The following is a 27,274-nucleotide window of genomic DNA, read 5'->3' as shown; positions in this document are numbered from 1 at the left end:
TCAAGTGTATTTGTTTAATAAAGGTGTACATTCGAAAAAAAAAATTAAAACCGCTGTTATATTATTTGATCGATATGCTTGTTCCTTCTTTCCTCTTCCCTCATAATAGTCACGAGACTGATGATTCATTTTTATGTACAAATTTTATTATTGTAAATTTATCAGATAGTATAAGTATTCACAATGAAAACAGCTGGAGCTATATACAGACGCTGTGAAAATGTAAATTACTCTTACAGTCGACAACATAGTCTGCAACATGGTATTCTTTATAGCTAAATAGAAAGTTATTTACACTTTTGCTACTGATAAAAATAATAAGCCATTGGTCATATTGGAATTGATTCTATAATTTTGAAAATATCCACGTATCGAATCGCAAAAATCTTGCGTTTATAAAAGGCAAGCTTTTTTTAGTTTTTTTTTTTTTTGTCAATTTTAAAGAATAATAAAGAAATCCACTTAAAAGCTCTCTCTATATTTAATAAATAGTAGTTTTTTACTTGGCCTTACGGTATTTTATCAGCTTACCTATATAGATTTCATATATTTATTTTTTCCGCTTGCTTAAATATCAAACCGCCACTCTTTCTTATTGATGTACAGTCGTAACTTCAGTCATTATTAAGTTAATAGATCATAGGCATTTTCAAATGCTTCACTGTTTAGCATATTCCGCAGCTCGACGCTTCGTCGTGATATCAGCAAACAATAATCGTCGTTTGTTCGCTTTGGCTCGGCAAAAACAATTTAATATTTTCTGCGCTCCAATGCAGTAACGCGCTTTGGCAGACGACGCTCCATACGTAAGGGATGAAGAATTCCTCGGGTTGTTCTTCTTCTACATATTTGAACTTCAATTCCGGGAATTTCTAAAGTATGATGGTAAACATTGGGTATAAAGATTTTTGTATTGATTTCAAATAATTTTATATTTATTAGTATGAACATACCCTCAATCGATCTTTTGGCCATTGACTCGTGCCTTGTTGAATCGTTGCTAGTACTTGGCTAACACCGAGTTGCGATTGTTCTTTCTGTTCTAGTTTTTGAGAAAAGAAATTTATGACCTAAAAAGAAAATTGTGTTCAGTAGTAAACATACAGATTTTCTAATTTTGTTTTATTTTAGAGTTAAATTCATACCGAATCTATATTTTGGACGATGTCTTGAAACGCTGAGTGAGTTCTAAAAGGTTGGAAAATATCTTTTTTGTAGAGAAGAGTGTAAATTAAATTAGGATTGTGAGCCAACTGATGTGTTAAAGTGCTATTGATAATTTCCAGAACCATGCGTAAAACTTCTTCTAATACTGTTAAGTCCTGGATCTAAAATAATTTAAATATTTTGTAAATGGATAAAGTCACTAATTTTTTTATAACAATAAATGAAAAAAGTTTACAAGATCACTGTTTGCAACACTGCCATTAGAAGCAATATTCACTGTTGTTGAAGTGTTGGAGGACTGCCCTCTTATTGTGGCCTCCAATTTGGCGTGTTTCTTTGCTAATGTCTCAAATAGACTAATAAGTCTTTGACTAACATACGGGTGCAGTGATCTGAACTGGCTGGACATGTTTGCCAAGGCTGCTAAACAATTCGTGTGCAAATATCTGTCCTGGTAAGTTCAATATAATTTATTAGTTGCTTTCGGTTCATTTGGTAGCTTGGCAGTTTTTATAAATACTTACTCTCATTTTCAACATATTGTACTGTATCGTCCTGATGACAACAAGAATTAATAAACCTCCTAGAGATATTTCACTTATAGATCTCTCTGTGTACCATGTGACTCCTTTTAGCATCTATAAGTGATTAATAATGATTATAAGTTTAGAAAATAATACCAACGTAGTTATTTGCACAGGTATGAATTATCCTTACTGTATCATGCACTCTCTTATTAAATGTTTCATCTTCACTAAGGATAAGAAGAATAATCAAGGACATATAAATATGATGTGAAGTGTTTTCTGGAGCATTATAAAGTATTCTTAGAATAGGAATAACCTGCAATCAAATTTAAATTCTTAGCTGTAATTTATGCATAAATTCAAGGTAAAAATAAAACGGTCATCCATACCAATAATTGTACGTCAGGCCTTTTCATGATATGTTGTTTGACACTAGGATTTCTATGCAACAGCATGTAAAGTAAAAGTGTCACTTCATCTGTATTTGGAATTTTGCAAATCGTTCTATATAATTTATCGACGTTAAACTTAAACGAGCAATGTTCTTCACACGAAATTTCGCAGTCATCTTTTGAATACAAACGTATTAATCAATTATGTTCTAATGTATTAAGACAGGCAATTACAAAATCAACAAACCTTCTATGTTTGTGAATGTGAATAGGGCATCTCTGTATGGATTGTGTGAAGCTGTCCAATGATTTGTGAGGACCAACAAAAGCAATAGGGATTGACTAGCCAGTGGTGTCTCTGTATCTCGCTTTCTTTCTATATCTTCCATGTTTCCACCATGTCCAACTTGTACATTTTTCAAACTACTACCCATTCCCATTGTAATTACATTCCAAAGTCCGGCTATAAAAAGATATTGTTTTCAAACATTGGAACAATTTTTTTTTTTAATAGTTAGTATGATGTATACCTGCAATGCTGAAAACTATACTGGATCCTGGCTGTGGAGTTAGTAGACCAGGAGGTGCATGAGTCTGCTCAGCAAAATTGTTCAATAAAGTGCAAACCATTACTGGTGCATGACCACTTAACTCTTCATTCATGACAATTCTGTAGACTGTACTATACTCTGCTGGAGTTTGTGAGAATAGTTGTACTGACAGCAAAACTAACAAACAATTTATAGCCTCGAGGTGTACAAGATATGTAAACTCACTGAAATATATTTAAAAAAATCAGAATACAATAGTTGGCATGATACTGATATTTATAAAATCACATGATATTGATGTTCAGAACCTACCAGAGCGGTACATCTACAATAACTTCTACTAAGGATTCAAAAAAAGATTGCAATCGTACTGGCAATAAACTGTTGACACACTCTTCAGAAAGTTGAGACTCTGTGTGCTTGACCATTTCTTCTTCTCCCACAGTTTCTATGAGGTACTTCAATATGCACCTCACTGCAAAAAGTGCATTGTATGTCTGCCATGCCGGCATAATACTGAAAATATTTTGAAATTAATTGCTGAACTTTTTCTATGACTAAAACATAAAACTACTTTGCTACTCACTAATCCGAGTCAGCTATTGAAAGCAATTCAGTAACTTTTGATAAGGAAACCTGAATCAGCGATCCAATGTTCCCTGTAACTTGGTTGTTGACAAGCAACTTTTGGCAGCATAAATCCAGACGAGAGTCTAGCTCGATCTGGTCATTTCGTGTAAGCGGTGGTCTCATGTTGTAGGAAAGAAAACGACTCCAGAACTGATCATCCAGGGGTATCGGCTCCTTGCCACAGAACCTCTCCAGATAGGTATTCTTTGAGAGGTCCTCATATCTGCTCGGTGTTGCACCCATTGCTTATACTGTTATAAAATCTGCAACAGAAAATCATCTCATTATGAACTTTACTCGGATTTCATTTAACACAGAGTACTCCAAAACCAATAGACATATCCATTTCACTTTTCGAATCTCAAGAATTCGTATTAACGCTACATTACGTCAATACAATCGAGAACTGGCAATCGAAATCGCGAAAAAATTTCGAAAGTATGCTATCATTCGTGTTGGCATTTAATATCCCGTATACGTGTCGCAAAATTCTCCGGCATGTCCCGACGGGCATTTACACAGCATTCAGTGAGTAAATAAGACTTTACCGTTGTTTGCCACGTTGTTAAACTTTGTGAATTAAACAGGTAAAAGGCATTTTTTATCCGAGAAGAAGCGCTTATAACCTCTTCGCGTCAAAGGTGCTCTTTGACAGCCGTCCATACTTTGCCACTTTGCACTTTACTCTTTCTCTCTCTGTTTCTATACTCCTTATACACGATATGCCATATATACGTATATGTATAACAATATAGTGTGTGTCTGGTACAGGGACTTGCGCAGTTGCGTGGACCAACCACCGGTTAAATCCCGCCTGATAAACTTATTTTCCGCCTGTGCAAAAATAGTTTATGCTATTTATGCGAATCCTATCGCTCAAATGAGTTGAGAAAGTGTGATAAAAATTGTCGTCTGACCTACATTTTTGAAAAGTGTAAATATTATTATTGCTACATTCATAATTTTCATTCCAAGTGTTTGTAATTGCATAAATAGATGGCGTACTTAATAATTAAATTTTAATGTATAATTTAAAAGAATACTTTGTTAGATACTTTTTATAAAAAGTAAAATGGTGAAATCGCGTATATGTATACCTATATATGCGTATATAATTCGATCGAAGCGCTCTATACCTATATATTGTTGTATATAGCAGACGGCATTACCTGCAGACTTAGGTTAAAGTGTTAAAATGTGTTTTGATCTATTTATTATATCAAAATAATAGTTTATCCATTGATGAGTAGTTTGCAAAAATTATGGTACAACACTAAAAAACTAATGAAAGATGCTCAAAAAAAAATCATGCAAATTCAAACGATTATTTTGCAGGTTGCATGAATGTTTCACCACATTGCTGTGCAGACTTGTTGACTTCTCAATGAAATAAAATCATGTTCAAAAACATCGAATATGTTCAAAAAAGTTATTGTGGGCATTTCTGGCGGCGTTGACAGTGCAGTAGCTGCATTACTGCTAAAATCAAAAGGTATGACAAATCGATTTGTAGAATCGTTACGTATAGTTATCTAAATAATTAATGATTAATGTCTATTCAGGATTTAAAGTTACTGGAATATTTATGAGAAACTGGGATATAGTTAACGAACTTGGAGAATGTCAAGCAGAAAAAGACTACGAAGATGCAAAATGGATTTGTAATAGATTGAAAATACCGCTCCATGATGTCAATTTTGTAAAAGACTATTGGAATGAAGTTTTCAGGTACTTAACCAAATTATTCAGGAATTGATATCTCATATAATATTCTGCACAAATAAAAGAATTTCTTATGCATTGCTTCAAGTTATCTGCTGGAAAATTACGAAGTAGGAAAAACTCCCAATCCTGATATTCAATGCAATAAGAAAATCAAATTCAACAAATTTTTTCATTATGCTCGAACTGAACTTGGAGCCGATGCCATTGCTACAGGACACTATGCTCGCAATAGTTTTGGTTCGTTTCTTGAAGATTATAAACCAGATACAAGTAAGTGTCTATTATTTCAATTAAATGAAAGGTATTTACTTGGCTAAAATAGTATGAGTATGCTTTTTCTAGATGCATCTTTATTAAGAGCTAAAGATTCTCTCAAAGATCAGACATTTTTCTTATCACAAATACCACAGTTATCATTAAGGAGGACAATGTTTCCACTAGGCGAATACTTGAAGAAAGATGTAAAAAAGATGGCTAAAGAGGCAAACTTAGAAATTCTTGCAAATAAAAAGGAGAGCATGGGAATTTGCTTTATTGGCAGCAGGCAGTTTCAAGATTTTATTGTTGAGGTAAGACTAATACCAATCCTAAAGTTTAAGACTTGTTATTATTCTTGCATAACAGAGATCATGCTCAATTGTAATAATGTGGTTTTTTAGTACGTTGAAGAGAAACCAGGATACTTTATAGATTTTAAAACTGGAAATATCGTAGGTAAACACACAGGTATTCATCAATGGACTTTAGGACAAGGTTGTAAAATTGGAGGACTACCTTCACCATATTTTGTTTTTCGAAAAGACACTGACAACAATAACATTTATGTGGTACGTATTGATTAATATTTCCTCAATTTTTTTAACAAAATTAAAATTGTATAAATATTTTAGGTTGCTGGAAGCTCACATCCTGCATTGTTCTCAGAGTTTTTAGTTGCATCCAATGTACATTGGATAAACGAAGAACCTTTAGAACTAAAAAATAGAAAGGTTTACGACTGTGATTTTCGATTTCAACATCGTAACATTTTAGTGCCTTGTTCAGTTTTCAAAACTACCAGTAATAAATTGCTTATTCGACTGTACAAACCTAAGAGGGCTATTACTCCTGGTCAGGTAAAGTATACATGAATATTCAGTCACTCTTAAGTTGATCTCATAATTTAACTGTATTTTTGAATTTTTTTAGTACGCTGTTTTATACGCTGGAGAACAGTGCTTGGGTAGTGCAGAAATCACAAGCTCTGGGCCTCCCTTTGAATTTCTGAATAGAGATGTTAATGATATTGATGTAACGGATCCAACACAAGTTCAGGCTTTGCAAAGCTGACAATAATAGAAATAACAACAGATTCTGTTATTTAGTCTGTAAATAATTTTATCATTTCTTTTTATAATAATCCAGAAATAAATAAGATTTTCAACATCAACAAAGCAACAAACTTGTAAAAAGGCAATAAACTTATTTATTCTTTAAGTTTTCACATTTTGCTTATTTGCACTAATAATCAACAACTACTCTTCACTTTTCATATTTGTGTTTGATGTCATCCCACAATTTCTGAAAGAAATTAGAAACATTATTTCACTGCGTACGTTATCCAAAGAAAATCAAAAAAAATGTTGTACATACTCCCTTGTTGATGCTGCGGAAGATTTGATCAGCAGCAATGTCAAAGGTCCTCTCGAAGAAGAATGCGCTGCCAATAATTGTGACCATAAACGTGGATGATCGCTTCAGGAAGATGTTGTAGAAAGTGGTGCCGAGCGACATTGTGTTGGTTTGTTCCTGAAATATGAAAAAGAGTATATGAATTGACAATACATAGCCTCTACCAATTCAAGATCACCCGCAAACTTGGTTAAGATTTGTCAGACAGATTATGCGGAGGTGATGGAAAAATTTATAGCGAATGAAAAATCAAACGGTGTAAGGAAAATCGATCGAGATTAGTGCGAGATGAAAAATGAATATGACAAATAATTTACAATATCGCTTACGTAAATTCGGAAATCACGAAACTAGCAGAAAGGCCAACGATTCTCCCCGATGTTGCTCTTGGCAGGGATCACGAATCACGTGGAAGATAGGAAGATAGGTCACTAATCGCGATTTTTCGATGCGCAGCTGCGCTAAAAAATATGGCAGATGGCGTTTCAACGTTTCGATATGAGATGAATCGCGATGCGTTTGTCGAGAATTGTTGATAGATAAGCGGCTCTCTTTGAAACAAACTAGAAAATGATTAATAACGGTCAAGAATTCGTTGAAAAAGTAAGTCCTCGTATCGCTCGAAGGTTGATTGGCTCGGAGCATGAACTTGGTAAAACAGCGGCAGTATTCAAACGCGCTTTCGAACTTTCTCTTTAAAATGCTAATCCTTTAAAATATAAAATCGTTCGTTTTTCAAAAAGCAAAGTACTCCGTTACTCTTCACGTCTGAAAATCTAAAAAAAACCCTCGACTCCCGCCACAAGCGAAAAAAAGCGATTCGAATAAGTTCGATCGAAAAACTCGCGTTCCGATCGAACTTCCCATTTCGAGCGGCCCACGCCACGCCGGCAGCACTATAGGTCATCATGTCGCCATTCTCCCATCCGTTTCCGCTTATCGACCTCAACTCGCGGACCAATCGCGAGCTGGGAATAATCTCCCGTCTCGCTCGCACTCAAGCGAACGCCTGCGCAGCGAGTACTTCCGGCGGCGGCGGCGCTGCTGAGCCACAGCGTATCCTCTATATACGGCCTCGACGACGACCATTTTCGCCCCTGGTATGAGCAGCGTAACGTGAATAGCGGCAGCGAGAGAGCGAGCGAGGAGCGCGCGAGAGAGAGAGTATAACTGCGAGGGAGAGAGGTGCGGTGCGTTGTTGCGTGATTGTGCGAGTGCTTGATTATAAAGAATTGCATACGTCAAATCCACGACTGGACGCATTGGCAGCGGCAAATCTGCGAGAAGAAAGAAGAAGCGAGAGAGAGAGAGAGAGAGAGAGAGAGAGAGAAAGACTGCACTGCATCGGCTCTCTCAGCGCGTGTGTGTGAGACTGTTCGTGTGTGAGCGAGTGAGAAACTGCATAGGAACGACGCCTCCAGTCATCGGACAAATAAGAGAGAGAGGAATCTACTCTATAGATATATATACACACACACACACACATATGAACACACCGATACAAAGAACGACAAACACGCATATACACACGTAGAGGCCCGGCTCGTGAGAGATTATAGTGGCGACCACGAAGACGTCGACGACGACGACAACAATCGATTCGAGCGGCGACAAGAGTGTCGTGTCCGAGAACAAGAGCGAACAGCAGCAAGTAAAGCAGCCAAGCACTATGTCGTACATCCAGGTAGCCGAGGACGAAGGCGAGGAGCCTATAGAATTGCCGACCGAGGACGACAGCACACTGCTGTTGACGACCCTCTCGGCCCAGTTCCCGGGCACATGCGGTCTCAAGTACCGCAACCCCGAGTCCCGGGCGATGCGCGGTGTCCGCCTCGTCGAGGGCAGACTTCACCCGCCCGAGAACGGCTGGGGCAAGGCGGTCTATTTCTGCGTCTTTCCCAAAGGTCAGTTTCCTAGCATACGCGTAATATGTAACGCCATCCTCCCGAGTATTCGTTTTTTCTTCATTTATTATCTGCCGAGGGACCGACGCGAGAGAGCAGAGATATTGTGCGGCGCTTCGAGAAGGATACATAGTAGAGAGTGTGTGTGTGTGAGAGAGAAAGAGAGAGAGAGAGAGAGAGAGAGAAGCCAAGCACACGCCAACTATATATGTATACATGTACGTGTGTGCTGCGCGTTATTGTTGCGGGGAGGGGCGCCGGCGTCGCCGCCGCCGCCGCTGCTGCTGCGCTCAATATATTTCCCTGCGGTAGCCTGACCCGTTGGGAGAGCTTTCCCCCCTGTTTCTCTCTCTCTCTCTCTCGCTCTCTGCGCGTTCACCTATTTCTCTCGCTCGCGCGCACGTGTGTACGAGAAAAGGAAACCTCTCGACCGGCCAAGAAATTTTCCATCTTTTTTTCGGGGGAGGGGGAGGATTTCTCTCTCCGTCCGAGGTTGAGGTAGACGCGATGCTGCACAGGATGGCTTGTTGTTTTCAGCCGGATTTTCGGGTTTATGTAAGGCACTCTATTTTTGGGGTAGAAGAGTCACGGGACGCCGAGTCTTGAGTTATCGGGCTATCTGAATTTCGCCGCTCTTTAAATACTCACGCCGATGCTGAAGGACTCGTTTTTCTAGCACATTTGATGAAAGATAATGATTATTGGGGAAGATTAACGATTGTTGATGAGTAGATGGTGCTTATTTTTGGAACAGTTGAAAATGCGAGCGTTCGTTCTGCATTGGGAGTAAACAATCGTTTGCCAGCCAATTTCGTGCAAAATCTTTTACGACGCAGAAAATCTTGCGGCGTTTAAAGGCTCTTTATTTTTAAACCCAGATGGCTCTCGCATGGGGAAAATCGTTAATGGAGGGAGGGTCGAATGCTCCCCTAATCGAAGCGACGGCGCCAAATTACACTTTTTTACAAAATTATCTTGTCGCATATTTCAGAAAACAAACGCAAATCCGATGACAATTTGGAAAACTCGACTGCTAAGACAAAGCGCATGGAGACAAAGCTACGATGCACTGACTTGATTGTACTTGGTTTGCCATGGAAGACGACCGAACAGAATCTGAGAGAATACTTCGAGACCTTCGGTGAAGTTTTAATGGCTCAGGTGAGTTTACATCTTCATCATCAGAGTCAGATTAATCACTCAAACTCGCCAGCTGGCATAATGACAATCCGTCAAGTCGGACGATTAAAACCCGAATAATGAATTATCTTTTTTTTTTTTTTTCACGGCGAAACAGGTGAAGAAAGACGCAAAATCCGGCCAGAGCAAGGGATTCGGTTTCATTAGATTCGGAAGCTACGAGTCTCAGCTGAGGTGTCTCGCCCAACGCCACATGATCGACGGCAGATGGTGCGACGTCAAGGTTCCGAACAGCAAGGTAAGGAGTTATTTCGTTAGCAGACTTGTTTCTGCTCGTAAGATAGCATTATGAATCACGTGATTCGTCTAGCGACGATCGCGGCGAGGAAATCTGAGGTTTATGCGTGTGTCGGAGTGCGCGTTAATTAGAGGAGGTTGGAGAAAGCTTATACACGCTTTTGTTAGCGAGCATGATGCGTGAGCGCGGATAAATGGGAATTGACGCGTCAAAGTGGAGCATGACATGTGCTGTACGTACACATATACATACTCGTTGACAGAATGCTGATGATATACTAAGTTACTTTTTTTTCCGTTTTGTTTTCTTCTTCTCGCCCATAAACCTGAGATTTTTTCGGTTCTTAATCGTTAGTTTTCTAATGAACTTTGCAAGGTGTCCGACATTTTCATTAATCCGTACAATGTTCCTCGTCAATTATCGGAGTAATGAAAAAGAAAGCACCTTGAAAAGATTATATTACACGTAATTTAGCCTAAAAGAAAGCCAACAAGCAATTTTACATTAACCAAGCACAATAGTGTGGTATATGTAGATGAATGTTTAAGAGACTTAAGAGAGCGAGTATGAGAGCATATTGGAGTACTGAGTGGAGTAAGAAAGTAGCAATTGAACGAATTAGCGTGCGTGTGGCGCTTGAGTTTCAAAGTCGATAATTCTTGGACTTTTTGATTTCTGTGATGTTCTCTATTAGTATTGAAGTTAATCTGGAGCGCTAGAGTGATCTCTTTTTTTATCTGATAAACAAATACGCGAGAGACGAATGAGAGCAAGCGTTTGATGCGAACAACTATATATTTTTTTAAGGTGCATTTTGCTTTTTTACGATTTCCGCGGTGTTTTGATTTATTTGTAGCCAGCAAACGATACGAATCTCGGATACATGCGTGCAAATTAAATAAAAGAAAAGCGTTTGAGTGCGTGTGTGAAGATAATAATTTTTTCACTAATACTATGCCGGATGATAAAAGAAAACGATACTTTTGCGGCGTAATGTTTGCAGACCATCTTCATTTGTTAAGTGTATGCGTGTGTCGCTGTTTCGATTTTTTATAATAATCGCGATGCACAGTGCATATTTAATCCGATGTTGTGCCCTCTCAGCGAACACTGTACATCGCGATTTAACGTATATACAAAACGCGTGGTGTGTGCATGAAATTTCGATAGAACGATCGCAACTAAGTACCGGATTTATTTCGCGTTTTCGGGCACGAATGGCGACAGACCGAAAGTGTCGCTCGTCGGGTGTATAAACATCGAAAGAACGATGCGGAATGTGTATGCTTTAACGTGATGACGAGTATTTTCTTTTTTTTTTCTGACGCGTGTGTACATATACTATCAGTTATGTATTCTCTTTCATTGTTGTTTGCGAAAGCAGCTATAGATTCGAAATAGTGCTACGAGAGCTGTTTTGATATACCCTTAAAGAGAACGAGACGAGAGAAAAAAAGAGGATCGCTGAAACTTGCTGAAATCTAAAAGTAACGACGGATATTTTCGAATAAGCACCTGTTATAATTATTCCTTGCTGATTTGTGCGAGCGCGTGATGTATGTGTATATCGAGTATGGATCGTGTGCTTTTGGCGTGCATCGGCGTTCTTACTCCCACAAGCGCGGCATGACAGTCTAAAGTCGTGTGTGACCTGCCTTTACTCTATGCGCTATGGGGCATCGCAGTGAGTTTCATTTATTTGACTAGAGACCTTGATGTTTTAACAAAAAATGCTGCGCGTGAAATTGTCAAAAAAATTTATTATAAAGTATGAGTATTCGTGTTCGTAGCTGAGAATAGATGAAAGTCATTGTTGTTCCTGGCGATAAACCCAAATTCGGGGTAACTACGTACGTCGTGCTTTGAGAGAAACGGAAACATGATAACCAGGCGTATTACAATCCAAACCTGCATAATACATGTAGAGCGCGTTTCGCCGTATGAACTTACCCCCAATTTCGGTTTCCTTTCTCCACAAACCGGTCTCTACAACCCGACCTCTCCTCCGCATACACCTCTCCACCTTCCCCCATGTATGTTGAGTGTAAACTAAAAAAAAAAAAAAAAAAAAAAAGACCAACAAATAAAAAACATCCATCTCTATCCGTTGAAAAGTGTCTATAGCCGAGGGCCGAAATATGTGTCGTTGTGTCTGGTTGCAGAACATTGATGGCATAGTGATGTCCCGTCAGTATGACATAGGCAAATCCAACGAGTACTACCGTCAGATTCCGGTTCACTCGTCGCAGTCCGCCGGGGCGGTCGGCGGTGGCGGCGTTCGTCAGCGGGTCAACGGGCCCCCTCCGAGCAACAGCAACAAACCCTATAACATGAGCCAGGAGTCGACACCACCGCCTCGATACGAGCCCGACTACGATTACAAAACCACCCACTACCCGTCCTATCCGCCGAACTACCCGTACGACGACGCCAAGTACAAGTACGGGGCCGCGGGTGCCGAGAGCGCGGCTCCGCCACCCTCGTCCGCGGCGGCCCAGCCCTACGGCGCGGCCGGCTACGTCGACGGCAAAGCTGCCTACGCGAGCTCGGCCTACGACGGCCAAGCTGGCTACGACTCGCGCGGCTACGCGGCCCCGGCTGCGGCACCCGCGGCTCCGGCTCCCGCAGCAGCGGCCTATCCGGCTGATCACGCCGACTACTCGCGCTACGCCTACGACGAGAGAGCAGCCGCCTCCTACCCACCGATGGACCACCAGCAGCACCACCACCACCAGGACAAGTACGGCTACGGATACGCCGACGCGAGACAGGCCAGCAGCTACGAGGCGTCGAGGTACGACATGCAATCCGACGCCAGATACGATCAGCGCTACGACGCCAGAGTTGTCGCCGACGGCCGGGAAGCCGACGGGAGGTACGAGACCGATCGGAGGTACGAGGACTACGGCAAGGAACACGACGCCAGGTATCACCACCATCACCACGACGACAGATACGAGAGCTCGAGGTACGGGGCCTCAGCCAAAGACAACAACTACTACGACAGATACTACAAGAACCGGCCGGCGAGGGAGCATCACTCTGAGAGCTCGAGATACTGAGGCGAGGAGGATGGACGGGTGGTGGACGATCAAGATTTGTTTTAAACCCGCGGATGCGATGTCAACGGGGGCTGAGCGTGCGTGAGAGTGCAGGGTTTTGTTACGTTTTCTTTGTTTCTTTCTTTTGTTTGTTTCATCTTTCTTTTAGTTTACGATGCTCTACGCACTTGCTAAAAGTAAATGTTAAATTTTTATCACTACACACGATGGATTAAAATTGAATTGGACGCAACGTTTTAAAAAATGTTTTTATCAGTCTTGTCAATAAGGATTAGCAAATGACTCCCGTTGACTCGTACGGATTTCGTATTGCAGATTTTTTTTACGAAAAAGAAACACTAGCAAAGATGAAATTTGTAATATGATGAATTGTATGTATAATAATTATATATTATGATTGATTATAATTATCTTTTTTTTTTTATCTAAGATGTATTTTAAACTTGCCTATGTACTTTAGTTGTGTTCGACGAGTGTAGGTCTGTACTGACCTATGCCATAGTGTGCAAAGTGCGAGATCGACGCATATATATTTGTAGTATATATAACATAATGGTACTTGATGTATGAATTACAAAGATGAATTGCAATACAATGTGACTTTGCAGAAAAAAAAATATATCGATGTCATGTGTTGTGTTTGATTTGTACATATAAATATGAATACATATGGTGACTGCGAACTATTTCCAATCCTTTCAGCATATTTCCAGATCGACTTGCTCAAGAGTAAGTGTATTTGTAAGGTATCTCTTCGATTGTATATTTTGTACCACGACGAAATGAAAGACTGCAGCGAAGTGTGTAATGGAAAAAATGAAATTTTACTCTCGACAAGAGTTAAGTTCTTCCATAAAAAAATAACAGTTATCTATTACAGTCCATCACTCGTCCCATCCCTGATAAATTACAGAAGTTAGCAACTGAAGCAATATTCGCATTAACGTACGCTTAGACATGTAAGACGCCGGAATACATAGAGTAGTGCACGGACGCAGACGAAAAGTGCCAAAACTCTGTACTTGCTACACTTACTCCAACGAATGAAAACTATATGTAATCGTAAATCGCGCGACAGAGTCTCTTAAACAGTTGCTAGTTGGTATGGAAAAGAAAAATGATGGTTTAGGCAAAATTATAGTAAAAAAAAAAAATAAATAAATGAATGAGAGTAGGAGGATGATAAGCGAGAACAGATTGATGTTTGTGTGTTGACGCTTGGCTTGCTTAGGAGGGCATGATTCAGCAAGTGCCGTGCAAGGTGTTCGTGGGCCGTTGCACCGAAGACCTGACTGCCGACGATCTGCGCGACTACTTCAGCAAGTTCGGCGAGGTGACGGACGTCTTCATCCCGAAGCCCTTCCGCGCCTTCTCGTTCGTGACGTTCCTCGACCCGGAGGTCGCCCAGTCGCTCTGCGGCGAGGATCACATAATCAAGGGCGTCTCCGTGCACGTGTCCAACGCAGCACCCAAGTCCGAGGGCAACAACCGCACCAACTTTAACAATCAGATAAACTCGAACATGAGGGCGCGCGGAATGTCAGGAGGCCCGATCGACAATAACATGCAGGGAAATTACCAAGGTAACAGGTACATGGGCCACTCGGGCAACAACATGGGCCCGAACGGCTGGAACAATCCGGGGAACCGCGGTAACCTCGACATGCCCAATCTCCAGGCGCTGGGCATCACGGGCCAGAACAACGGTGGCGGCCAGGGCGGCGGGATGTCCAACCCCTTGGCGATGGGCGGCCTTAATCTCTCGGCCCTGCCAATGAATCCGGCCCTGGTCGCGGCGGCGCTCAACCAGGCCAGCTGGGGCCTCATCGGCAATCTCCAGAACCAGGGAAACGACCAGGGCTACAACAACCAGCCCCCACCACCGGGACAGCCACCATCGGGCAACAACAGCATCGGCAATAGTGGCAACTCGGGCTTCCTCAGCTGGATGAACCAGGGCGGCGGCGGCGGAGGTGGAGGCGGAGGCGACGGCAACAGCGGTAACCCGGGCTCCGGCGGACCCGGCGGCCCCAACAATCCCAATGCCTCGCAGGGCACCTGGCAGAATCATCCGGGCCAGCGCGAGCCCAAGTCGAATTTTCTTAAGTACGAGTAAATTCCGCCGGGACTCTGAGTCTACTCGTAAAAGACGGGCCCGTTCCCTGAGTCCCGACGTTAACATCATCATAGACACGGGTGCTTGCAATGCCGCCTCCGCGGCTAAGCCTGCTGCAGCAGCTGCTGCTGCTGCTGCTGCTGCTGCTGCTGGTAAGGCAGCCGGCGAGGAGAAGCACAACGGCAACTAGCGTTGAGTCGTCTCCTCGTCGCGCAGCTCCGCTACTCTCTAGCTCGATAGGTTTTTACACTCATTCTAACTGCACCCTTATTTTTTCAGGAGATTTTCAAATTTTACTCGGCTTTGCCGAGTCGTCGGAGAGCGAGGCTCGAGTCGCTGTATCGTATTCATTTTTATTCTCTGTAACTCGATTTTAGCTTTTGAGTGACCCTATGATTGTTCATTTCGGCTGGAGCCTCGCTCTTGCGACCTTTTCGTTTTTTTTTTTTTTTTTTTTGTTTGACATTAGTGGGCTAGAGAGAAGCGCCGCGAGAACCCGTGGATCTATGACACACTGACACGATCACACACACACAGACACTGCTACTACTACTACTACTATTACTACTACTACTACTACTACACACACAATTTTATTCAACTCCTGAGCTCACATCGTAATTGTATAAAGAAAAATACACGACACTCTCTCTCTTGTATTGTTTGACATTGGCTTTTGACAAATTTACTGCAGCACAATTTCTCTTGGACGACGTAGAGTGAAAAATAAAAAAAAAATAGTTTATCAATCATATACGAAACGTTGATACGTAACGATTAGTAACGAATAATGTGCAAGCAAAAGTTTCAAGCGCGGATGTCGGAAATTATTAGGTTTATTATTGTAAAATACGAGCGCTGTGACCGATTTAACCATTATACGAATCCATGAAAAATAAGACGAGATAATTCATACAAAATATGAAAAAGTGGATAAACCTAATGCCTGGAACTAATAGTAATAATGATTATGCTGATAATATTGTACGGTTAAAATGACAAATTTATGAATGTGCATAGTCGTCGGAGGCGCGCGCTCCAACGACGATTCTGATGTTATATTAAAAGAAACTAAGATGAAAGAAAGAACAAAATAGCGCAGCGTGTATACACTTGATTTTATTGAAAGTTTATTGCAGTGTGTTTGATATATTTAATACTTCAGCTGTATTTGTGGATAGTTATTTATTGAAAGAAATAAAAAAAGATACTATATAGACGAGACTATATAGGTGAATGAATTGTAAACGCAGATAGCTTATTATGGAATAATTGCTGATAAATTTTTTAGAGAGAATAGAGAGGTAATGTAATAAATAAAGAGAGAGAGAGAGAGAAAAAAAAGAAAAATCGCGGTTTTAGGAGAGAAAACTAAAGACAAAGTCAAAGAGAAAAAGAACGAGCGATTGAGTGAGCGTGAATTTTGATTAAACAGAGAGAGAGAGAGAGAGAGAGAGAGCGCTAGAAAGAGGGATGAAACAATGACACGAAAATACGAAGAGTGAGAGAAAACGGAGAGATTTGCAACTCAAGTATGAGAGAAGATGAGAGTGTGTTGAGAAAAAGAAGATATGGCAGAGAAACAACAGAGAGTGGAGAATGAAACTTTAGATGTTTAAGTATACATAGATGTAGTTTTCATCGTTAGTTGGTAACCATGAGTTTCATTTATCATATAAAGACAAAATAAAACAAAGCTGTCGATCTTTGGTGGGGCTTAAATCATAGCAAGATCTTATATTGATTGAGCAATTGATAAAATTCATTATTAATAATCATTAACTTCGCACGTTTGACCGTTTTCAGTGGGTCGATACAAATTTGTCCAACTAATAATATTTTAATAAATGAATCTTCAGCATTTTATTCTTTTATTTTTTAAGTCTGTATATCGCTTGATCCTTTCTCATAGTGTCGTATAATAACAATTAAGAGCAAAGACGAGTGTGCTCTAATATTTCACCCTCCAGATTTATACGTTCTTGTAGATGTGATGTCTTATTCCGTGAAAGTTCGGTCAGCTTAATATATACACGTAATAGAGAGGAGGTATAAAATATGATGAAATAATAAATCACATATATAACACACACACACATACACAAAGACGTTTGCAATGTCTTTTCTACTCTATAATATACGCTATGAAAACTTTACGAGAAAAATAGAAGTTCACGATGAGAAAAATTGTTCTATAATAATCAATGCACTTTAAATTACAAATATCTAAAATTCCGCCGTCATCAAGGCGGAAAACTACGTTGTGTATGTATAGGCCTTCGGTAGTCTGAGAACTCGATATAGCTCTGATGACTAAGCATGAAACAGAAAGATGAAAACACTTTTACCCATAATCGAAAGTCAAGTTAATAATGTCCACTGGATTGGTAGCACAGATTCGCGTTAAACAATAAAATCCATCCACCTATTGCAATATAATTAAATCGACAGAGAACTTTTTCTTCTTCGGCATTTTTAATTTTGTAAGATCTGTTATACGCTGGCTTCTCGGGAACGTCCTCGGTCGGCGCCTCGTCATCTATAAAATCTCTGCTTCTAGTGTTGTCAATCCATCTCTCTTCTTCAAATTTATCAATCGATTCTTCTGCAACGTTTAGTCAAATGTTGACGAGCAGGTAGAGGTACCGGCCGATCGATCATGTGTAAGTTCGAGACTCGCGAATAGACTGATTTTCCCAGCCATGAAAATACACCTGTATACCAAAAGAAGTCGCGTTTGATTGATCCTATTGATTTTCTGTCCAAAATTGCAGTCAATACACAAAAATAAATAAACTGCAGCGATTGTTTTCTGCCTTCGTGTGCATCTGGGTGCGTGTGAAAGAAGCTGACGTGGATAAAAATGAAAAAAAGTAACGCTTAAAACAATCTGCCGTAAGAGTCTGAGTGATTTTGCAATAAGTTTTCGCGAGTCAAACCAGCTGCACAGAATGTTTTACACGATGTGTTATGCAAAAGAATAAGAAAGAATGAGAGCGAGAGAGAGAGAGAAACATAGAGAGATCGCTAAGAGAAAGAGAGCTATGAATCCCCCGAGAGAAAGAGAGAAAGAAAACATGAGTACACTTGATCGCCATAGTCAATAAAGAAACAAACGAGACCCTAACGTAATTAACAGGTCGGCGAGAAGTCTTACACGATGAAACATATAAATTATTAAACAAAGGTACGCTAGCATTTCAAGTTAAAGAGTGATCGGGTCAAAGGATACATAGATGCGCTCGACAGAGAGAAAGAAAAACGGCGAACGATTGTCGCGCGCGCGAATATGAATTGAACTTGTTTTTTTTTTCAAAACCGTTGTGTCTAGGAATATTTATTGTGTAACTGTTGTGTATATATAATAATAATATGATGATGATGATGATGATGATGACGACGACGATAACGTTCCGTTGAGTACGAAAAATTAATGGAAAATTGTTGCTCGTGTATTATACATATAATGATTTGTCGTCTCCGCGAAACTCGTTTTAATATCGTTACGTATATAGATATATGTAAAACGGCGGCGTGTGTGATGTTGAGTATAATAGCAAAAAAAGACACTCGGTTTTTCTTTCTCTCGAGCCGCGTCTTATATGCATCTTCGAGGCTGCACCCTATAGAAGACTTAGAAACATTAGTGATTGGTGTACGAGAGCGAATAACAAGTCCCTGGGCAATTACTCTCAGGGCGATTGGGTGGTTCTTTTGATACCGCAGAGACTGAATCGAACTTACATTGTAATACCATTGCAAAGTGCTTCTGTGTGGATGTGTCCGTGTAAAAAAAGCTCGTCGTGTGCTAAGCAAAGCAAAAGAAAAAATAATAACTGAGAATAACTATATACACATGAAGCAAATACGATGACGACTATATAAGTATGTAAGAAAGATCTGCTCGCAAAAATGTTAACGTCAGATTACGCTGAAGATATGCAGATAGATAAAGAGGAAAAGTATAGCTATATTAATTAAAAAAAGTGTAGTTGTATTTGATATTATTGATGCTCTATATCGTATTATAAATATATATTGAATAATTGAATGAATTGTAGCAAAAGGAGAAAACGAGAGAAGAGATAATTGCGCGAGACATGATAAAATGAGAGAAAGGGAGAGAGAGATAGAGAGAGAGAGAGAGAGAGAGAGAGAGCACGAAAGAGATAATGATCGATATAAGCTGAGATTTGGTGAGTGCATTGATGCTGATACTTTCATGAGTGTGACACAGTTATTTGAGGAAAACAAAAATAACGCGAGAATATAAACTAGGAGAGGTGAGACAGAAAAAAAAATGTGCGTTTGAATAACACTTTTCCTGTGCTATTAATGAAGAGTATAACATTATATAATGGAGTTCTTATGCGAGAGCAGATGAATAACGAATGTTTTGTACACAAACAAAAATAATGAACCAGAGAGAAAGAGTTAGTTTGTAAAAAAAAGTAATAAAATAAAACGTGACGCAGCCCGATGATCATAGTCAAAGACTTGTTAGCTTAAGACAGAAACTTTATGGATCATTGAAGTCATTTTACGAGTATAATGAAAAATCCTATTGAACTCGGTCTCTTCCAAACCGTTTACCAATAAACGATAAAAATCACTTTTTTAACGAATAATATGTATGATATACAAAACAAGGGAATCCAGTGTTCACCGCTTTCGAGATTCGATCTTTATAATGCAGTTCTATGACGTATTATTGTACTCTGAGTTTTGCACCTTCATCCAACAGATCTATACGAATAATGATTGATCCCATAAAATGTCAATAAGCTGGATTTCCTCTTTATTATTAAAGAAACACACGTCCGTACACTCACAAAAGCGCACTGAATCGCTCGAGAGTTCAGTTGAGTATTAAATAGCGCGAAGACTTGCCTTAAGTATTTTAACCACATGTCTCTCATAGATTAAAGTTAGGAGTGAGAGTATAGAGCGCGGGATTATAATAACTCGGACGAGAATAATAAATCTTTGTTGAAACGGAGTTAAAAGAAAAATAAAGCGATGAAAAATGTTGCCTTGCAAAGCGATTTGGAAGTGATCGTGAGGAATTTGTAAATACAGTCGGTGAATGATTTTTAAAGTATATAAGTTTGAGACGATGAGGCGATGTGCGAGATCCTGTACAGATCTGTCGTGGATGAATACGTAAACAAAATAAAAAAGAAATAATAACGTTGAACAAAGTAAAAAGCTATGATAAGCAACAAAAAGATGCGTGCTGTATTGTCGAGAATGTTGTTACGGTTTGTTTGTTTGTTCCTTTTTTGTGTAAGTAAATGAAATCGAATAAACTCATAAATATTATGATATGTGAAGAAAAAAATAACGTAATAAACTAAACCAGCTCTTCGAAAGACTGCTCTTGAATAGTCGAAGATCTTGCCATTGTATAGAAAAAAAAACGAAAATCGATAACGTAACATGACACGCGTGAGTCGAGCATGTAAAAGTTTCTATGACACACGCAGCCGAAAGATCATCATACATTGCGCAATTTGGGGATTGAGAGACGAAACTACATCAAGTCACGCGAGAGAATAAACGATATGGTTGTTTGTGGGAGAGACAATGAATGAACCACTATGGAGAATCGTTTCTTCGATTTGTAGAATCTTCGTAGTCCTGTAATGTAAAAAGAAATCTTGTACGACGCACGAAGGGGTGGAGGCTTAAAACAAATTGTACATAAATAAAACGAATGTCAGGGGAAGGGGATCGGTTTAACTAAGGAAATGCGCTTGAATTTCGAAAATTAAATACTATCAGGAGTCGAGCTCTTCTCTCTCACAATCTCCACGACGATATCCATTTGCTATATAATACTAATAATAAATAATAATAAAGCTAACGATAAATTAATGAATCTTTGAGTCGTGATGCAAAAATGAAAATTTAGAATCACCTTGATGCTGCTGATGATGTTCATTTTGCTACGCACGAGTTCTTTATGAGGATTAAAAAAAAAAATTAATAAATCGTATAACGACACAAACACTCACGTTTATTATAAAAATATCGACGAGTTGATATTTGATGGTGGAACCAAACTATATAAAGACCGTTGCGTGTTTTTCACCGTGTAATTCGTCGTTCTTCGTAGGCGTCTTTGTATATTACGACGACAAAAAAATATCTTCATTGTTCCAGACTGCCGTTGTTTGTTTGTTTCCTTTCTGTTCCCTTTATCCGCGAGAGCAGAAGTACCATTGCGCGGATCCTTATAAAGAGCATTTTAGTTTATTATCATCACGATGATTCACGAGACGATTTTTTCCCTTATATGTATAAATACATACTTGTATGCATAATATTACCTTCATTGAGATATACGATTCTGTTTGTTAATTGTGCGCAAAAGTCGCAGAGTATTTATTATGATTTCGCATGTTCAGTCAAAGGAGCATATAAGTTCGGTGTGCAGAGAGTGACCAGGATGAAGAGAAACGAATTATACAATATTAACGTGTTTTGATAAAATACAAAAAAAAGGAGAAAGATTGTGTGTTAAAACGACCGGCCGTAAAAGGTGTGTGTCCAACTTCAAGCTGCGAATCCTTCGAGGTGGAGTGTTCTTAATTTTTAGTATAAATATACTTTTGATGTTCTGGAATAAATGACAAAATAAAGTTATATATGCAATGGATATGAGCACGCCTTTCATTTAAATTATGTGTGAGATCAAAATCTAAATTTTCTTCATCCTTTATATTCTTTAGTTTTTCTGAAATGTTTAATTTGTAATGATTTGGATCAGATATTCAAATATTTGTACATTAAAAAAGTATTATCTGAGAAAATTTTTGTTCAAAAACACTGGTAAGACTTGACATGATTTTGATGCGTTGGAATGATCGTCGTTGGGCTTGAGGACTGTTACTCTGGATGAAGACTGGATGAAGTTGTTGGAAACGTTTCTGACTGGGCTGGATGTTCGAGTCGAGTCGATGATGGTTGAAGGAGAGTGAACAGTTATTATTATAGGTGAGCCAAAGTTTTGAACATGGAATGTGACTGCTGGTTTTTAATAATTTTAACTCTGCAAACAACTGTTGCCTAAAGCCAAAGTTTATATTTTAAGTCACATTTTATGACTGGAATAAATGGTGTGAGTGTCACGATGTGTTGATGACGAATTAAGTACACAAAATAATTAAAAACTGAAAACATTGAAATTCATTCGATCAGTGAGACGTTTTTGCATATGTTCAAATGAGAGATATAAAAAATGCAAATAAATACTGCGAAGCTCTTTTTAATTACGCAACATGTTTTGCAGATACTTAAGGAAGTCCAGTTTCGACCTCCCTGAAGCAACAGAGGCTCGAAAAGATTTGAAGACACTGTAAACCGATCTGACTCACGTAAGAAAGCCGTTGTAGCGTGCTGGGCATGAGTATTGTAACGGAGATCGAGGACAAATAAATAAATCATTTTTTTTTTTTGAGAAAAAGGTCCATAAATTTTATTTCGTTATGTCAAAGGTGTTCAACATGAAACTGATGAATGCTACTATCTAACAAACTCCAAAAACTCAAGTTTTTAATACGCTCGTTTTTAAAGTAAAAAGGGCATTTATCTAACGGCTTACATGCTTTAGAGAGAAGTCTTACTCTGTATATAATAATTTAAACTTTGCGTGTCAGCGGTTATATAAATTGTCTATACATTTAGTGATTGTAACGTATTATGCGTTCCTTCACATTTATGAATACAATGATATATTTTACATTTGCTTCCTTATAGAGAATGCATTATAAAAGGAAAAGAAATATTCATATTTACAATACTTTTTTTTAAAGATTAATATCAATCATACGTAAAAAAATCTGTTTAGCTTAAATCTTTAAGTCTTACGAAAGCATTATTTCATAATACTCACTAAACACAATATTATGCAATTTCAAAGGACATTCGTGTTATGTTATCACACCTCCACGGTCTATATTTACGTGTATGTGGTATTGCGAATTAACTCAGTATGTGATTTATCTATGAGGAAGCAAGCAACCAGTTTGTTTTTTTCGACAGTGTTTTTTAGCAATTCGAGTTATTATAAGCATCAAAAAATTTTCACGTTATATTATTTTGTTAACACAAGTTTTTCATTAGAAGTTTATCATCTAAGGTATGAAGGTTATGGGAAAGCTAATATACAGTTACATTCTGACATGGTCTACAAATGTATTGGAAGATCAGACGAATTCAAATCTAAAACCTCTGCCGCAATCGCTTGCGAATGGACTGTCAAAGAATGCTTGGAACCTGCTGTCCATATCCATATCTAAAAGTGAAACGAAATAAATGTTTAATATTCCGATTTTCAATATCATATAGCACATAAATGCAACGATCTTACCATTAAAGTTGTAATCAGACTCTTCTAAATCATGACCGCTGTCATATCGCGAACGCTTTTTGGGATCCGATAAAATGCCGTATGCCTCTCCTACTTCTTTAAACTTCTTTTCCTGTTCTTTCTTTTCGCCATCAGTAGCATTCGCATGACGATCTATAATTTGCACAGAATAAGTAATGAGTATATCAAACACATGCACTCTTGTCAAAAGAACTTTGTATTTTTACTCACCAGGGTGATGTACCATGGCCCTCTTTCTGTATGCCTTTTTAATATCCTCTGTAGAAGCATTCTTGTCAATCCCAAGAATTTTGTAATAGTCTTTTCTTTTAGACTTTTTGAGTGCCATTTTGGCTTCAAGAAGTAACCGCTTATTATCTACAAAGAAGATGATTCAAATTTTATAATTAAAATTTTGACTTTCATAACATTTTTTAAAATATTGCTTAATTATAATGAATGTTTACCTCTGCTTTTATCCATTTTGCAAGCTCTTTCGTAATCACGTACGGCTTCTTCATAGTCTTGAAGTTCCATATAGCACGCTGCTCTTCTTAAAATGGCTTTAAGATAATTATCGTCTAATTTTAATGCCTCATTGCACTCGCTTACGGATTCCTTTAATTTTTTCAACTGCGCCCAACAAAGCGGTTATTAATTTGTTTACTTTGGCTACAATTAATATTTTTATTTAGATAATTTACCTTAGCAGCAACTGTTGCTTTGTTGAAGTGTAATTTTGCATTTGCTTTTGTATTTTGAGGATCAACAAGCAAGGCTTCCGTGTAAAGATTATACGCTTCTTGATAGCGTTCTGCTTTAAAAGCGACGTTTCCCTCTTCTTTCTTTTGTTTCAACAATTTTGCTCTCTAAAATGAAATAAAACAATTGCATTGTATTTTTAGGTAATTTGCACTAAAGCTTACTTTGACAATTTTTACTGTACAATGATTGTATACAATGAATTCTATTTAAAGTTAAAAGCAAATAGAATTATTTTTATTAGTAAAAAGTATTGCCTATAAAGTAAACGTTGATAAATGTCCGTTGATTTTTAACTCTTTTCTATGTTAAAAACATTGAGGTTATATGAAATCTCTAGCTAATCTGTTTATATGCTTTGTTTTGCTCTTAAAATTGTTAAGAGAGCTGAAAGCTGTTCACAATTTTTTCCACTGACAAGCTGGTACTTACACTCCTAAATGGAAGAATTGGTTTGATAACATTGATGTTCCTTTCATCTTTTCAAAAGTTCACATTTTAGAAAAGTTTCTTTGATATAATTGAGCAACGTTAAGGAGGACTTGAAATAGTGTGAATCAAGAAGGAAAAGCTAGAATTTAGTAGTCACAGATAAGTGTGGCCTGAACTATAGATAATATACCTTATATATATCCAAGGCTTTTGTGTGGTCGGGAGCGAGACGCAGTACTTGCTGGAAATGTTTAAATGCTTGGTCAATGTTGTCTTGATAGTATAAACAGGTCCCTCGTACATAGATGGCATCTGCATTTTGTTTGTCGGTGTGCAGAACATCGCTGGAAGATGATAGGGATTATTAAGATCAAATTTATGAAATTTAACGTGAAAATCACGGCGGACAAATATACTAACTTTGCGCCCATTTCGGCTTCTGAGTATCTTCCCAAGTATGCTAGGCATTCGGCTTTCGTGATCTTAAAACGAGCACAGAACGGGCTCACTTCGGCGCAACGGTCCATGCAGTAAACCACCTTAAACGATGCATTTTTATTAACAATAAGCAGATTTCAAAACATGCTGCTTACAAATAAAATAAATTAACAACCAACCTTGCGATAATCTTTGATGGAATAAGCTACTTCAGCTTCTTTAATAAACCTCTTTAGAATGGCAAGATCATTCAGTTCAGCAGCAATGGATTGCTTCGTAGGTTCTAATTGCTCTAGTTTACTTATTGCAGTCTCAGTTTCAACTATGTCTCCTAACATTAGAGAGCACTTAATTAGACGAGTATATGCCTGTAACAGAGCAAATATTTAGTTTGTCACTTTTTTTTAATATTGCTAAAAAAAATTGTTTTTTCAAAATAAAAATAAATACCTTAACGAATCCAGGATCAAGTTCAAGGCATTTTTTCGCATCTTTGAGAGCATCTCTGTACTGGGATAACATCATGTAACAAGCACACCGGTTGCTGTAATATCTGGCGACATCAGGACATAATTCTGCAAAGCATGAAAAGTTTTATCAGTCTGACTTTTGAATAGAATCAATGAAAAGATTGCAGCAGCAATGACTTACCAATGACTTCATTGTAACCTAACAAAGCCTGCTTATACTGTTTTGCAGAGTAGAGTTGATTAGCCTCTTCTTTTTTCAATTCGGCGAGTCTGAAACAGAGCAGGAGAGAAAAACCAGTTGAAAATTGCCTTTTTTGGCGCAAGACCATGTTAGTAGCTTGTGATATATTGCGGAGCGCTCATACATATACATGAGATCAAAATCTAAATAGACGCAAAATTCTACCAGTCACCCAGTTATTCGCACTTACGATGCAATGAAGGAATTATAGGCAGTTGGTGTCATTTGCATCTAGCTCTCTCAAGAGTTACTATGGCAATGTGAAGAAACATCCGAACGAAGCACTGTCAAATCCAAGCCCAGTAGGTATAGCCTGATTTCATTTGGCTTGACCTTCAGACGAATTCAACAAAGAAAACAATGTCCCAGGGCAGCTACTAATGAATCAATCAAGAGGAGAGCGCCTATAAGGCTCCCAGGAAAGTGGACAGTGTCTCTCTCTCTCTCTCTCTCTCTTTTCCCGAAGCACCCCAAAAATAACGAGAGCCCACAAGTGCCAATAATAGCCTATTCCGCGGACAAAAGAAAGCTTGCAGAGGTTGACATCAGGTAAATTCAAAAATAAGCGTCGCGTGCGTGGGAGCATTGACCCATACACACGGTGCAGCCAGAGACAGACACATACAACACCATATAACTCGCGCGTCGGGTCGCGCATAGGTGTGTGTGTGTGTGTATATATACATATAAACGAGGTGACGTCCATTACAGCAGAAAGCGCGTGCAGAGAGCGTAACGTGTACGCGCGGAGTGCGGAGTATACTCGATACTCGATATAAAAAAAACACGGTCGCGCGCACAAAGTCACACGACGAGCTAGGACGTATAGGACAATGTAACTCATCATCGGGTATACTCACATCTCGGGCTTGGGGATCTTGGGTTCGCTGGGTCCGCTAGCGGGCTCCGGGTCGACGTTGATAGTCTCGTCGGCCATGGCTTGGATGTTGCTCTCGACGAGGCTGTTGTTGTGCTTCCTCCTGCGAGTGGCGCACGCGGAGGGCTGCTGCGCCGTAGTGCTGGCTGTTGGTGTCGCGCTGGCTCAGAAGAGAGCGAGCAGCGGCGAGTCAGCTCTGAATAAGAGACGCGTGCACGGACACTCGCTCGTACCTTTCTCTCCGAATTCGGCCGTATGCAGCCGTGGGAGGAGCGAGAGGAGGTCGAGTCGAGTCGAGGAGGATTGTCGTCGGATGTTTGCCTCCGGAGCCGCACGACTGCTGAGATGCAGGCCGTCTCCGTAAACGTTTGGCGAACTGCACGAACGACACTCGCGACGACGATGCGCGCGACGCGGCTGCGTTGGAATTGGAAGAGGAGCCATCAGGAGGCAGGCGAGGAGCGAACTCGCCTGTTCGAGCTTCGCGGGAACGACGA

At 39.2% G+C, this 27,274-nt stretch overlaps 5 protein-coding genes across 12 annotated transcripts; 2 read left to right on the top strand and 3 right to left on the bottom strand.

Moving 5' to 3' along the window:
* Positions 1–4,113, bottom strand: LOC100118552 (dymeclin). Its single transcript, XM_001602439.5, has 12 exons — positions 3,816–4,113; positions 3,224–3,530; positions 2,950–3,153; positions 2,617–2,861; positions 2,334–2,549; positions 2,084–2,262; positions 1,885–2,010; positions 1,692–1,805; positions 1,403–1,618; positions 1,146–1,328; positions 954–1,070; positions 1–872 (listed from the first exon to the last, which is right to left on the bottom strand). The coding sequence occupies exons 2-12, from the start codon at positions 3,508–3,510 to the stop codon at positions 702–704; spliced, it is 2,058 nt and encodes a 685-aa protein (XP_001602489.1). The 5' UTR covers positions 3,511–3,530; positions 3,816–4,113; the 3' UTR covers positions 1–701.
* LOC100118515 (mitochondrial tRNA-specific 2-thiouridylase 1) lies at positions 3,596–6,468 on the top strand. Of its 3 annotated transcripts, none has more exons than XM_008207968.4 (8): positions 3,596–3,795; positions 4,603–4,759; positions 4,830–4,995; positions 5,078–5,262; positions 5,335–5,561; positions 5,652–5,819; positions 5,883–6,107; positions 6,181–6,468. In XM_008207968.4, the coding sequence occupies exons 2-8, from the start codon at positions 4,684–4,686 to the stop codon at positions 6,319–6,321; spliced, it is 1,188 nt and encodes a 395-aa protein (XP_008206190.1). In that variant the 5' UTR covers positions 3,596–3,795; positions 4,603–4,683; the 3' UTR covers positions 6,322–6,468. The 3 variants fall into 3 exon arrangements, with proteins under 3 accessions (XP_008206190.1, XP_001600621.1, XP_008206186.1); XM_001600571.6 differs by lacking the exon at positions 3,596–3,795 and adding an exon at positions 4,023–4,532; XM_008207964.4 differs by lacking the exon at positions 3,596–3,795 and adding an exon at positions 4,024–4,201.
* On the bottom strand, positions 5,818–8,282 carry Uqcr10 (ubiquinol-cytochrome c reductase, complex III subunit X). 2 transcript variants are annotated; one of them, NM_001167979.1, is made up of 3 exons: positions 6,993–7,077; positions 6,625–6,780; positions 5,818–6,552 (listed from the first exon to the last, which is right to left on the bottom strand). In NM_001167979.1, the coding sequence occupies exons 2-3, from the start codon at positions 6,763–6,765 to the stop codon at positions 6,514–6,516; spliced, it is 180 nt and encodes a 59-aa protein (NP_001161451.1). In that variant the 5' UTR covers positions 6,766–6,780; positions 6,993–7,077; the 3' UTR covers positions 5,818–6,513. The 2 variants fall into 2 exon arrangements, with proteins under 2 accessions (NP_001161451.1, XP_032453602.1); XM_032597711.1 differs by lacking the exon at positions 6,993–7,077 and adding an exon at positions 7,904–8,282 and having other exon boundaries at positions 6,435–6,552.
* LOC100118477 (TAR DNA-binding protein 43) lies at positions 7,734–23,257 on the top strand. Of its 3 annotated transcripts, XM_031927458.2 has the most exons (5): positions 7,734–8,567; positions 9,559–9,728; positions 9,865–10,005; positions 14,299–15,173; positions 22,478–23,257. In XM_031927458.2, exons 1-5 carry the CDS (start codon positions 8,333–8,335, stop codon positions 22,545–22,547), a joined length of 1,491 nt encoding a protein of 496 aa, XP_031783318.1. In that variant the 5' UTR covers positions 7,734–8,332; the 3' UTR covers positions 22,548–23,257. The 3 variants fall into 3 exon arrangements, with proteins under 3 accessions (XP_031783318.1, XP_001602436.2, XP_008206191.1); XM_001602386.6 differs by lacking the exon at positions 22,478–23,257 and having other exon boundaries at positions 14,299–21,844; XM_008207969.4 differs by lacking the exons at positions 14,299–15,173; positions 22,478–23,257 and adding an exon at positions 12,168–13,928.
* LOC100118437 (dnaJ homolog subfamily C member 7) lies at positions 22,632–27,274 on the bottom strand. 3 transcript variants are annotated; one of them, XM_001602353.6, is made up of 11 exons: positions 26,761–27,274; positions 25,841–25,929; positions 25,640–25,764; positions 25,369–25,557; positions 25,172–25,290; positions 24,942–25,095; positions 24,262–24,426; positions 24,025–24,190; positions 23,789–23,935; positions 23,558–23,710; positions 22,632–23,482 (listed from the first exon to the last, which is right to left on the bottom strand). In XM_001602353.6, exons 1-11 carry the CDS (start codon positions 26,835–26,837, stop codon positions 23,394–23,396), a joined length of 1,473 nt encoding a protein of 490 aa, XP_001602403.1. In that variant the 5' UTR covers positions 26,838–27,274; the 3' UTR covers positions 22,632–23,393. The 3 variants fall into 3 exon arrangements, with proteins under 3 accessions (XP_001602403.1, XP_003426329.1, XP_008206182.1); XM_003426281.5 differs by lacking the exon at positions 26,761–27,274 and adding an exon at positions 26,091–26,327 and having other exon boundaries at positions 22,640–23,482; XM_008207960.4 differs by lacking the exon at positions 26,761–27,274 and adding an exon at positions 26,025–26,047 and having other exon boundaries at positions 22,640–23,482.

The sequence above is a fragment of the Nasonia vitripennis genome, chromosome 3, assembly GCF_009193385.2.
Source record: "Nasonia vitripennis strain AsymCx chromosome 3, Nvit_psr_1.1, whole genome shotgun sequence".
Lineage (NCBI taxonomy): Eukaryota > Metazoa > Arthropoda > Insecta > Hymenoptera > Pteromalidae > Nasonia > Nasonia vitripennis.
Note: the sequence above shows the minus strand (reverse complement) of the source record. Positions and strands in the feature narration are given on the sequence as shown.

Bases quoted from the DNA above. Each gene is read 5' to 3' on its own strand.
- LOC100118552 (XM_001602439.5), bottom strand. From the start codon at position 3,510: ATGGGTGCAACACCGAGCAGATATGAGGACCTCTCAAAGAATACCTAT. The intron at 2,550-2,616 runs GTATACATCATA...ATCTTTTTATAG, and splicing joins TATAGTTTTCAGCATTGCAG to CCGGACTTTGGAATGTAATT. The intron at 2,011-2,083 runs GTATGGATGACC...ATTTGATTGCAG, and splicing joins GGCCTGACGTACAATTATTG to GTTATTCCTATTCTAAGAAT.
- LOC100118515 (XM_008207968.4), top strand. From the start codon at position 4,684: ATGTTCAAAAAAGTTATTGTGGGCATTTCTGGCGGCGTTGACAGTGCA. The intron at 5,562-5,651 runs GTAAGACTAATA...GTGGTTTTTTAG, and splicing joins TTCAAGATTTTATTGTTGAG to TACGTTGAAGAGAAACCAGG. The intron at 5,820-5,882 runs GTACGTATTGAT...TAAATATTTTAG, and splicing joins ACAACAATAACATTTATGTG to GTTGCTGGAAGCTCACATCC.
- Uqcr10 (XM_032597711.1), bottom strand. From the start codon at position 8,185: ATGCGTGTTTGTCGTTCTTTGTATCGGTGTGTTCATATGTGTGTGTGT. The intron at 6,781-7,903 runs GTATGCAATTCT...TTCATATTTCAG, and splicing joins CGTCCAGTCGTGGATTTGAC to GAACAAACCAACACAATGTC. The intron at 6,553-6,624 runs GTATGTACAACA...AATTTCTTTCAG, and splicing joins TCCGCAGCATCAACAAGGGA to AAATTGTGGGATGACATCAA.
- LOC100118477 (XM_031927458.2), top strand. From the start codon at position 8,333: ATGTCGTACATCCAGGTAGCCGAGGACGAAGGCGAGGAGCCTATAGAA. The intron at 8,568-9,558 runs GTCAGTTTCCTA...CGCATATTTCAG, and splicing joins TTTCTGCGTCTTTCCCAAAG to AAAACAAACGCAAATCCGAT. The intron at 15,174-22,477 runs GTACGAGTAAAT...CATGTTTTGCAG, and splicing joins CCCAAGTCGAATTTTCTTAA to ATACTTAAGGAAGTCCAGTT.
- LOC100118437 (XM_001602353.6), bottom strand. From the start codon at position 26,837: ATGGCCGACGAGACTATCAACGTCGACCCGGAGCCCGCTAGCGGACCC. The intron at 25,558-25,639 runs GTATTTATTTTT...GCTCTGTTACAG, and splicing joins TTGATCCTGGATTCGTTAAG to GCATATACTCGTCTAATTAA. The intron at 25,096-25,171 runs GTTAGTATATTT...ATCATCTTCCAG, and splicing joins GAAGCCGAAATGGGCGCAAA to CGATGTTCTGCACACCGACA.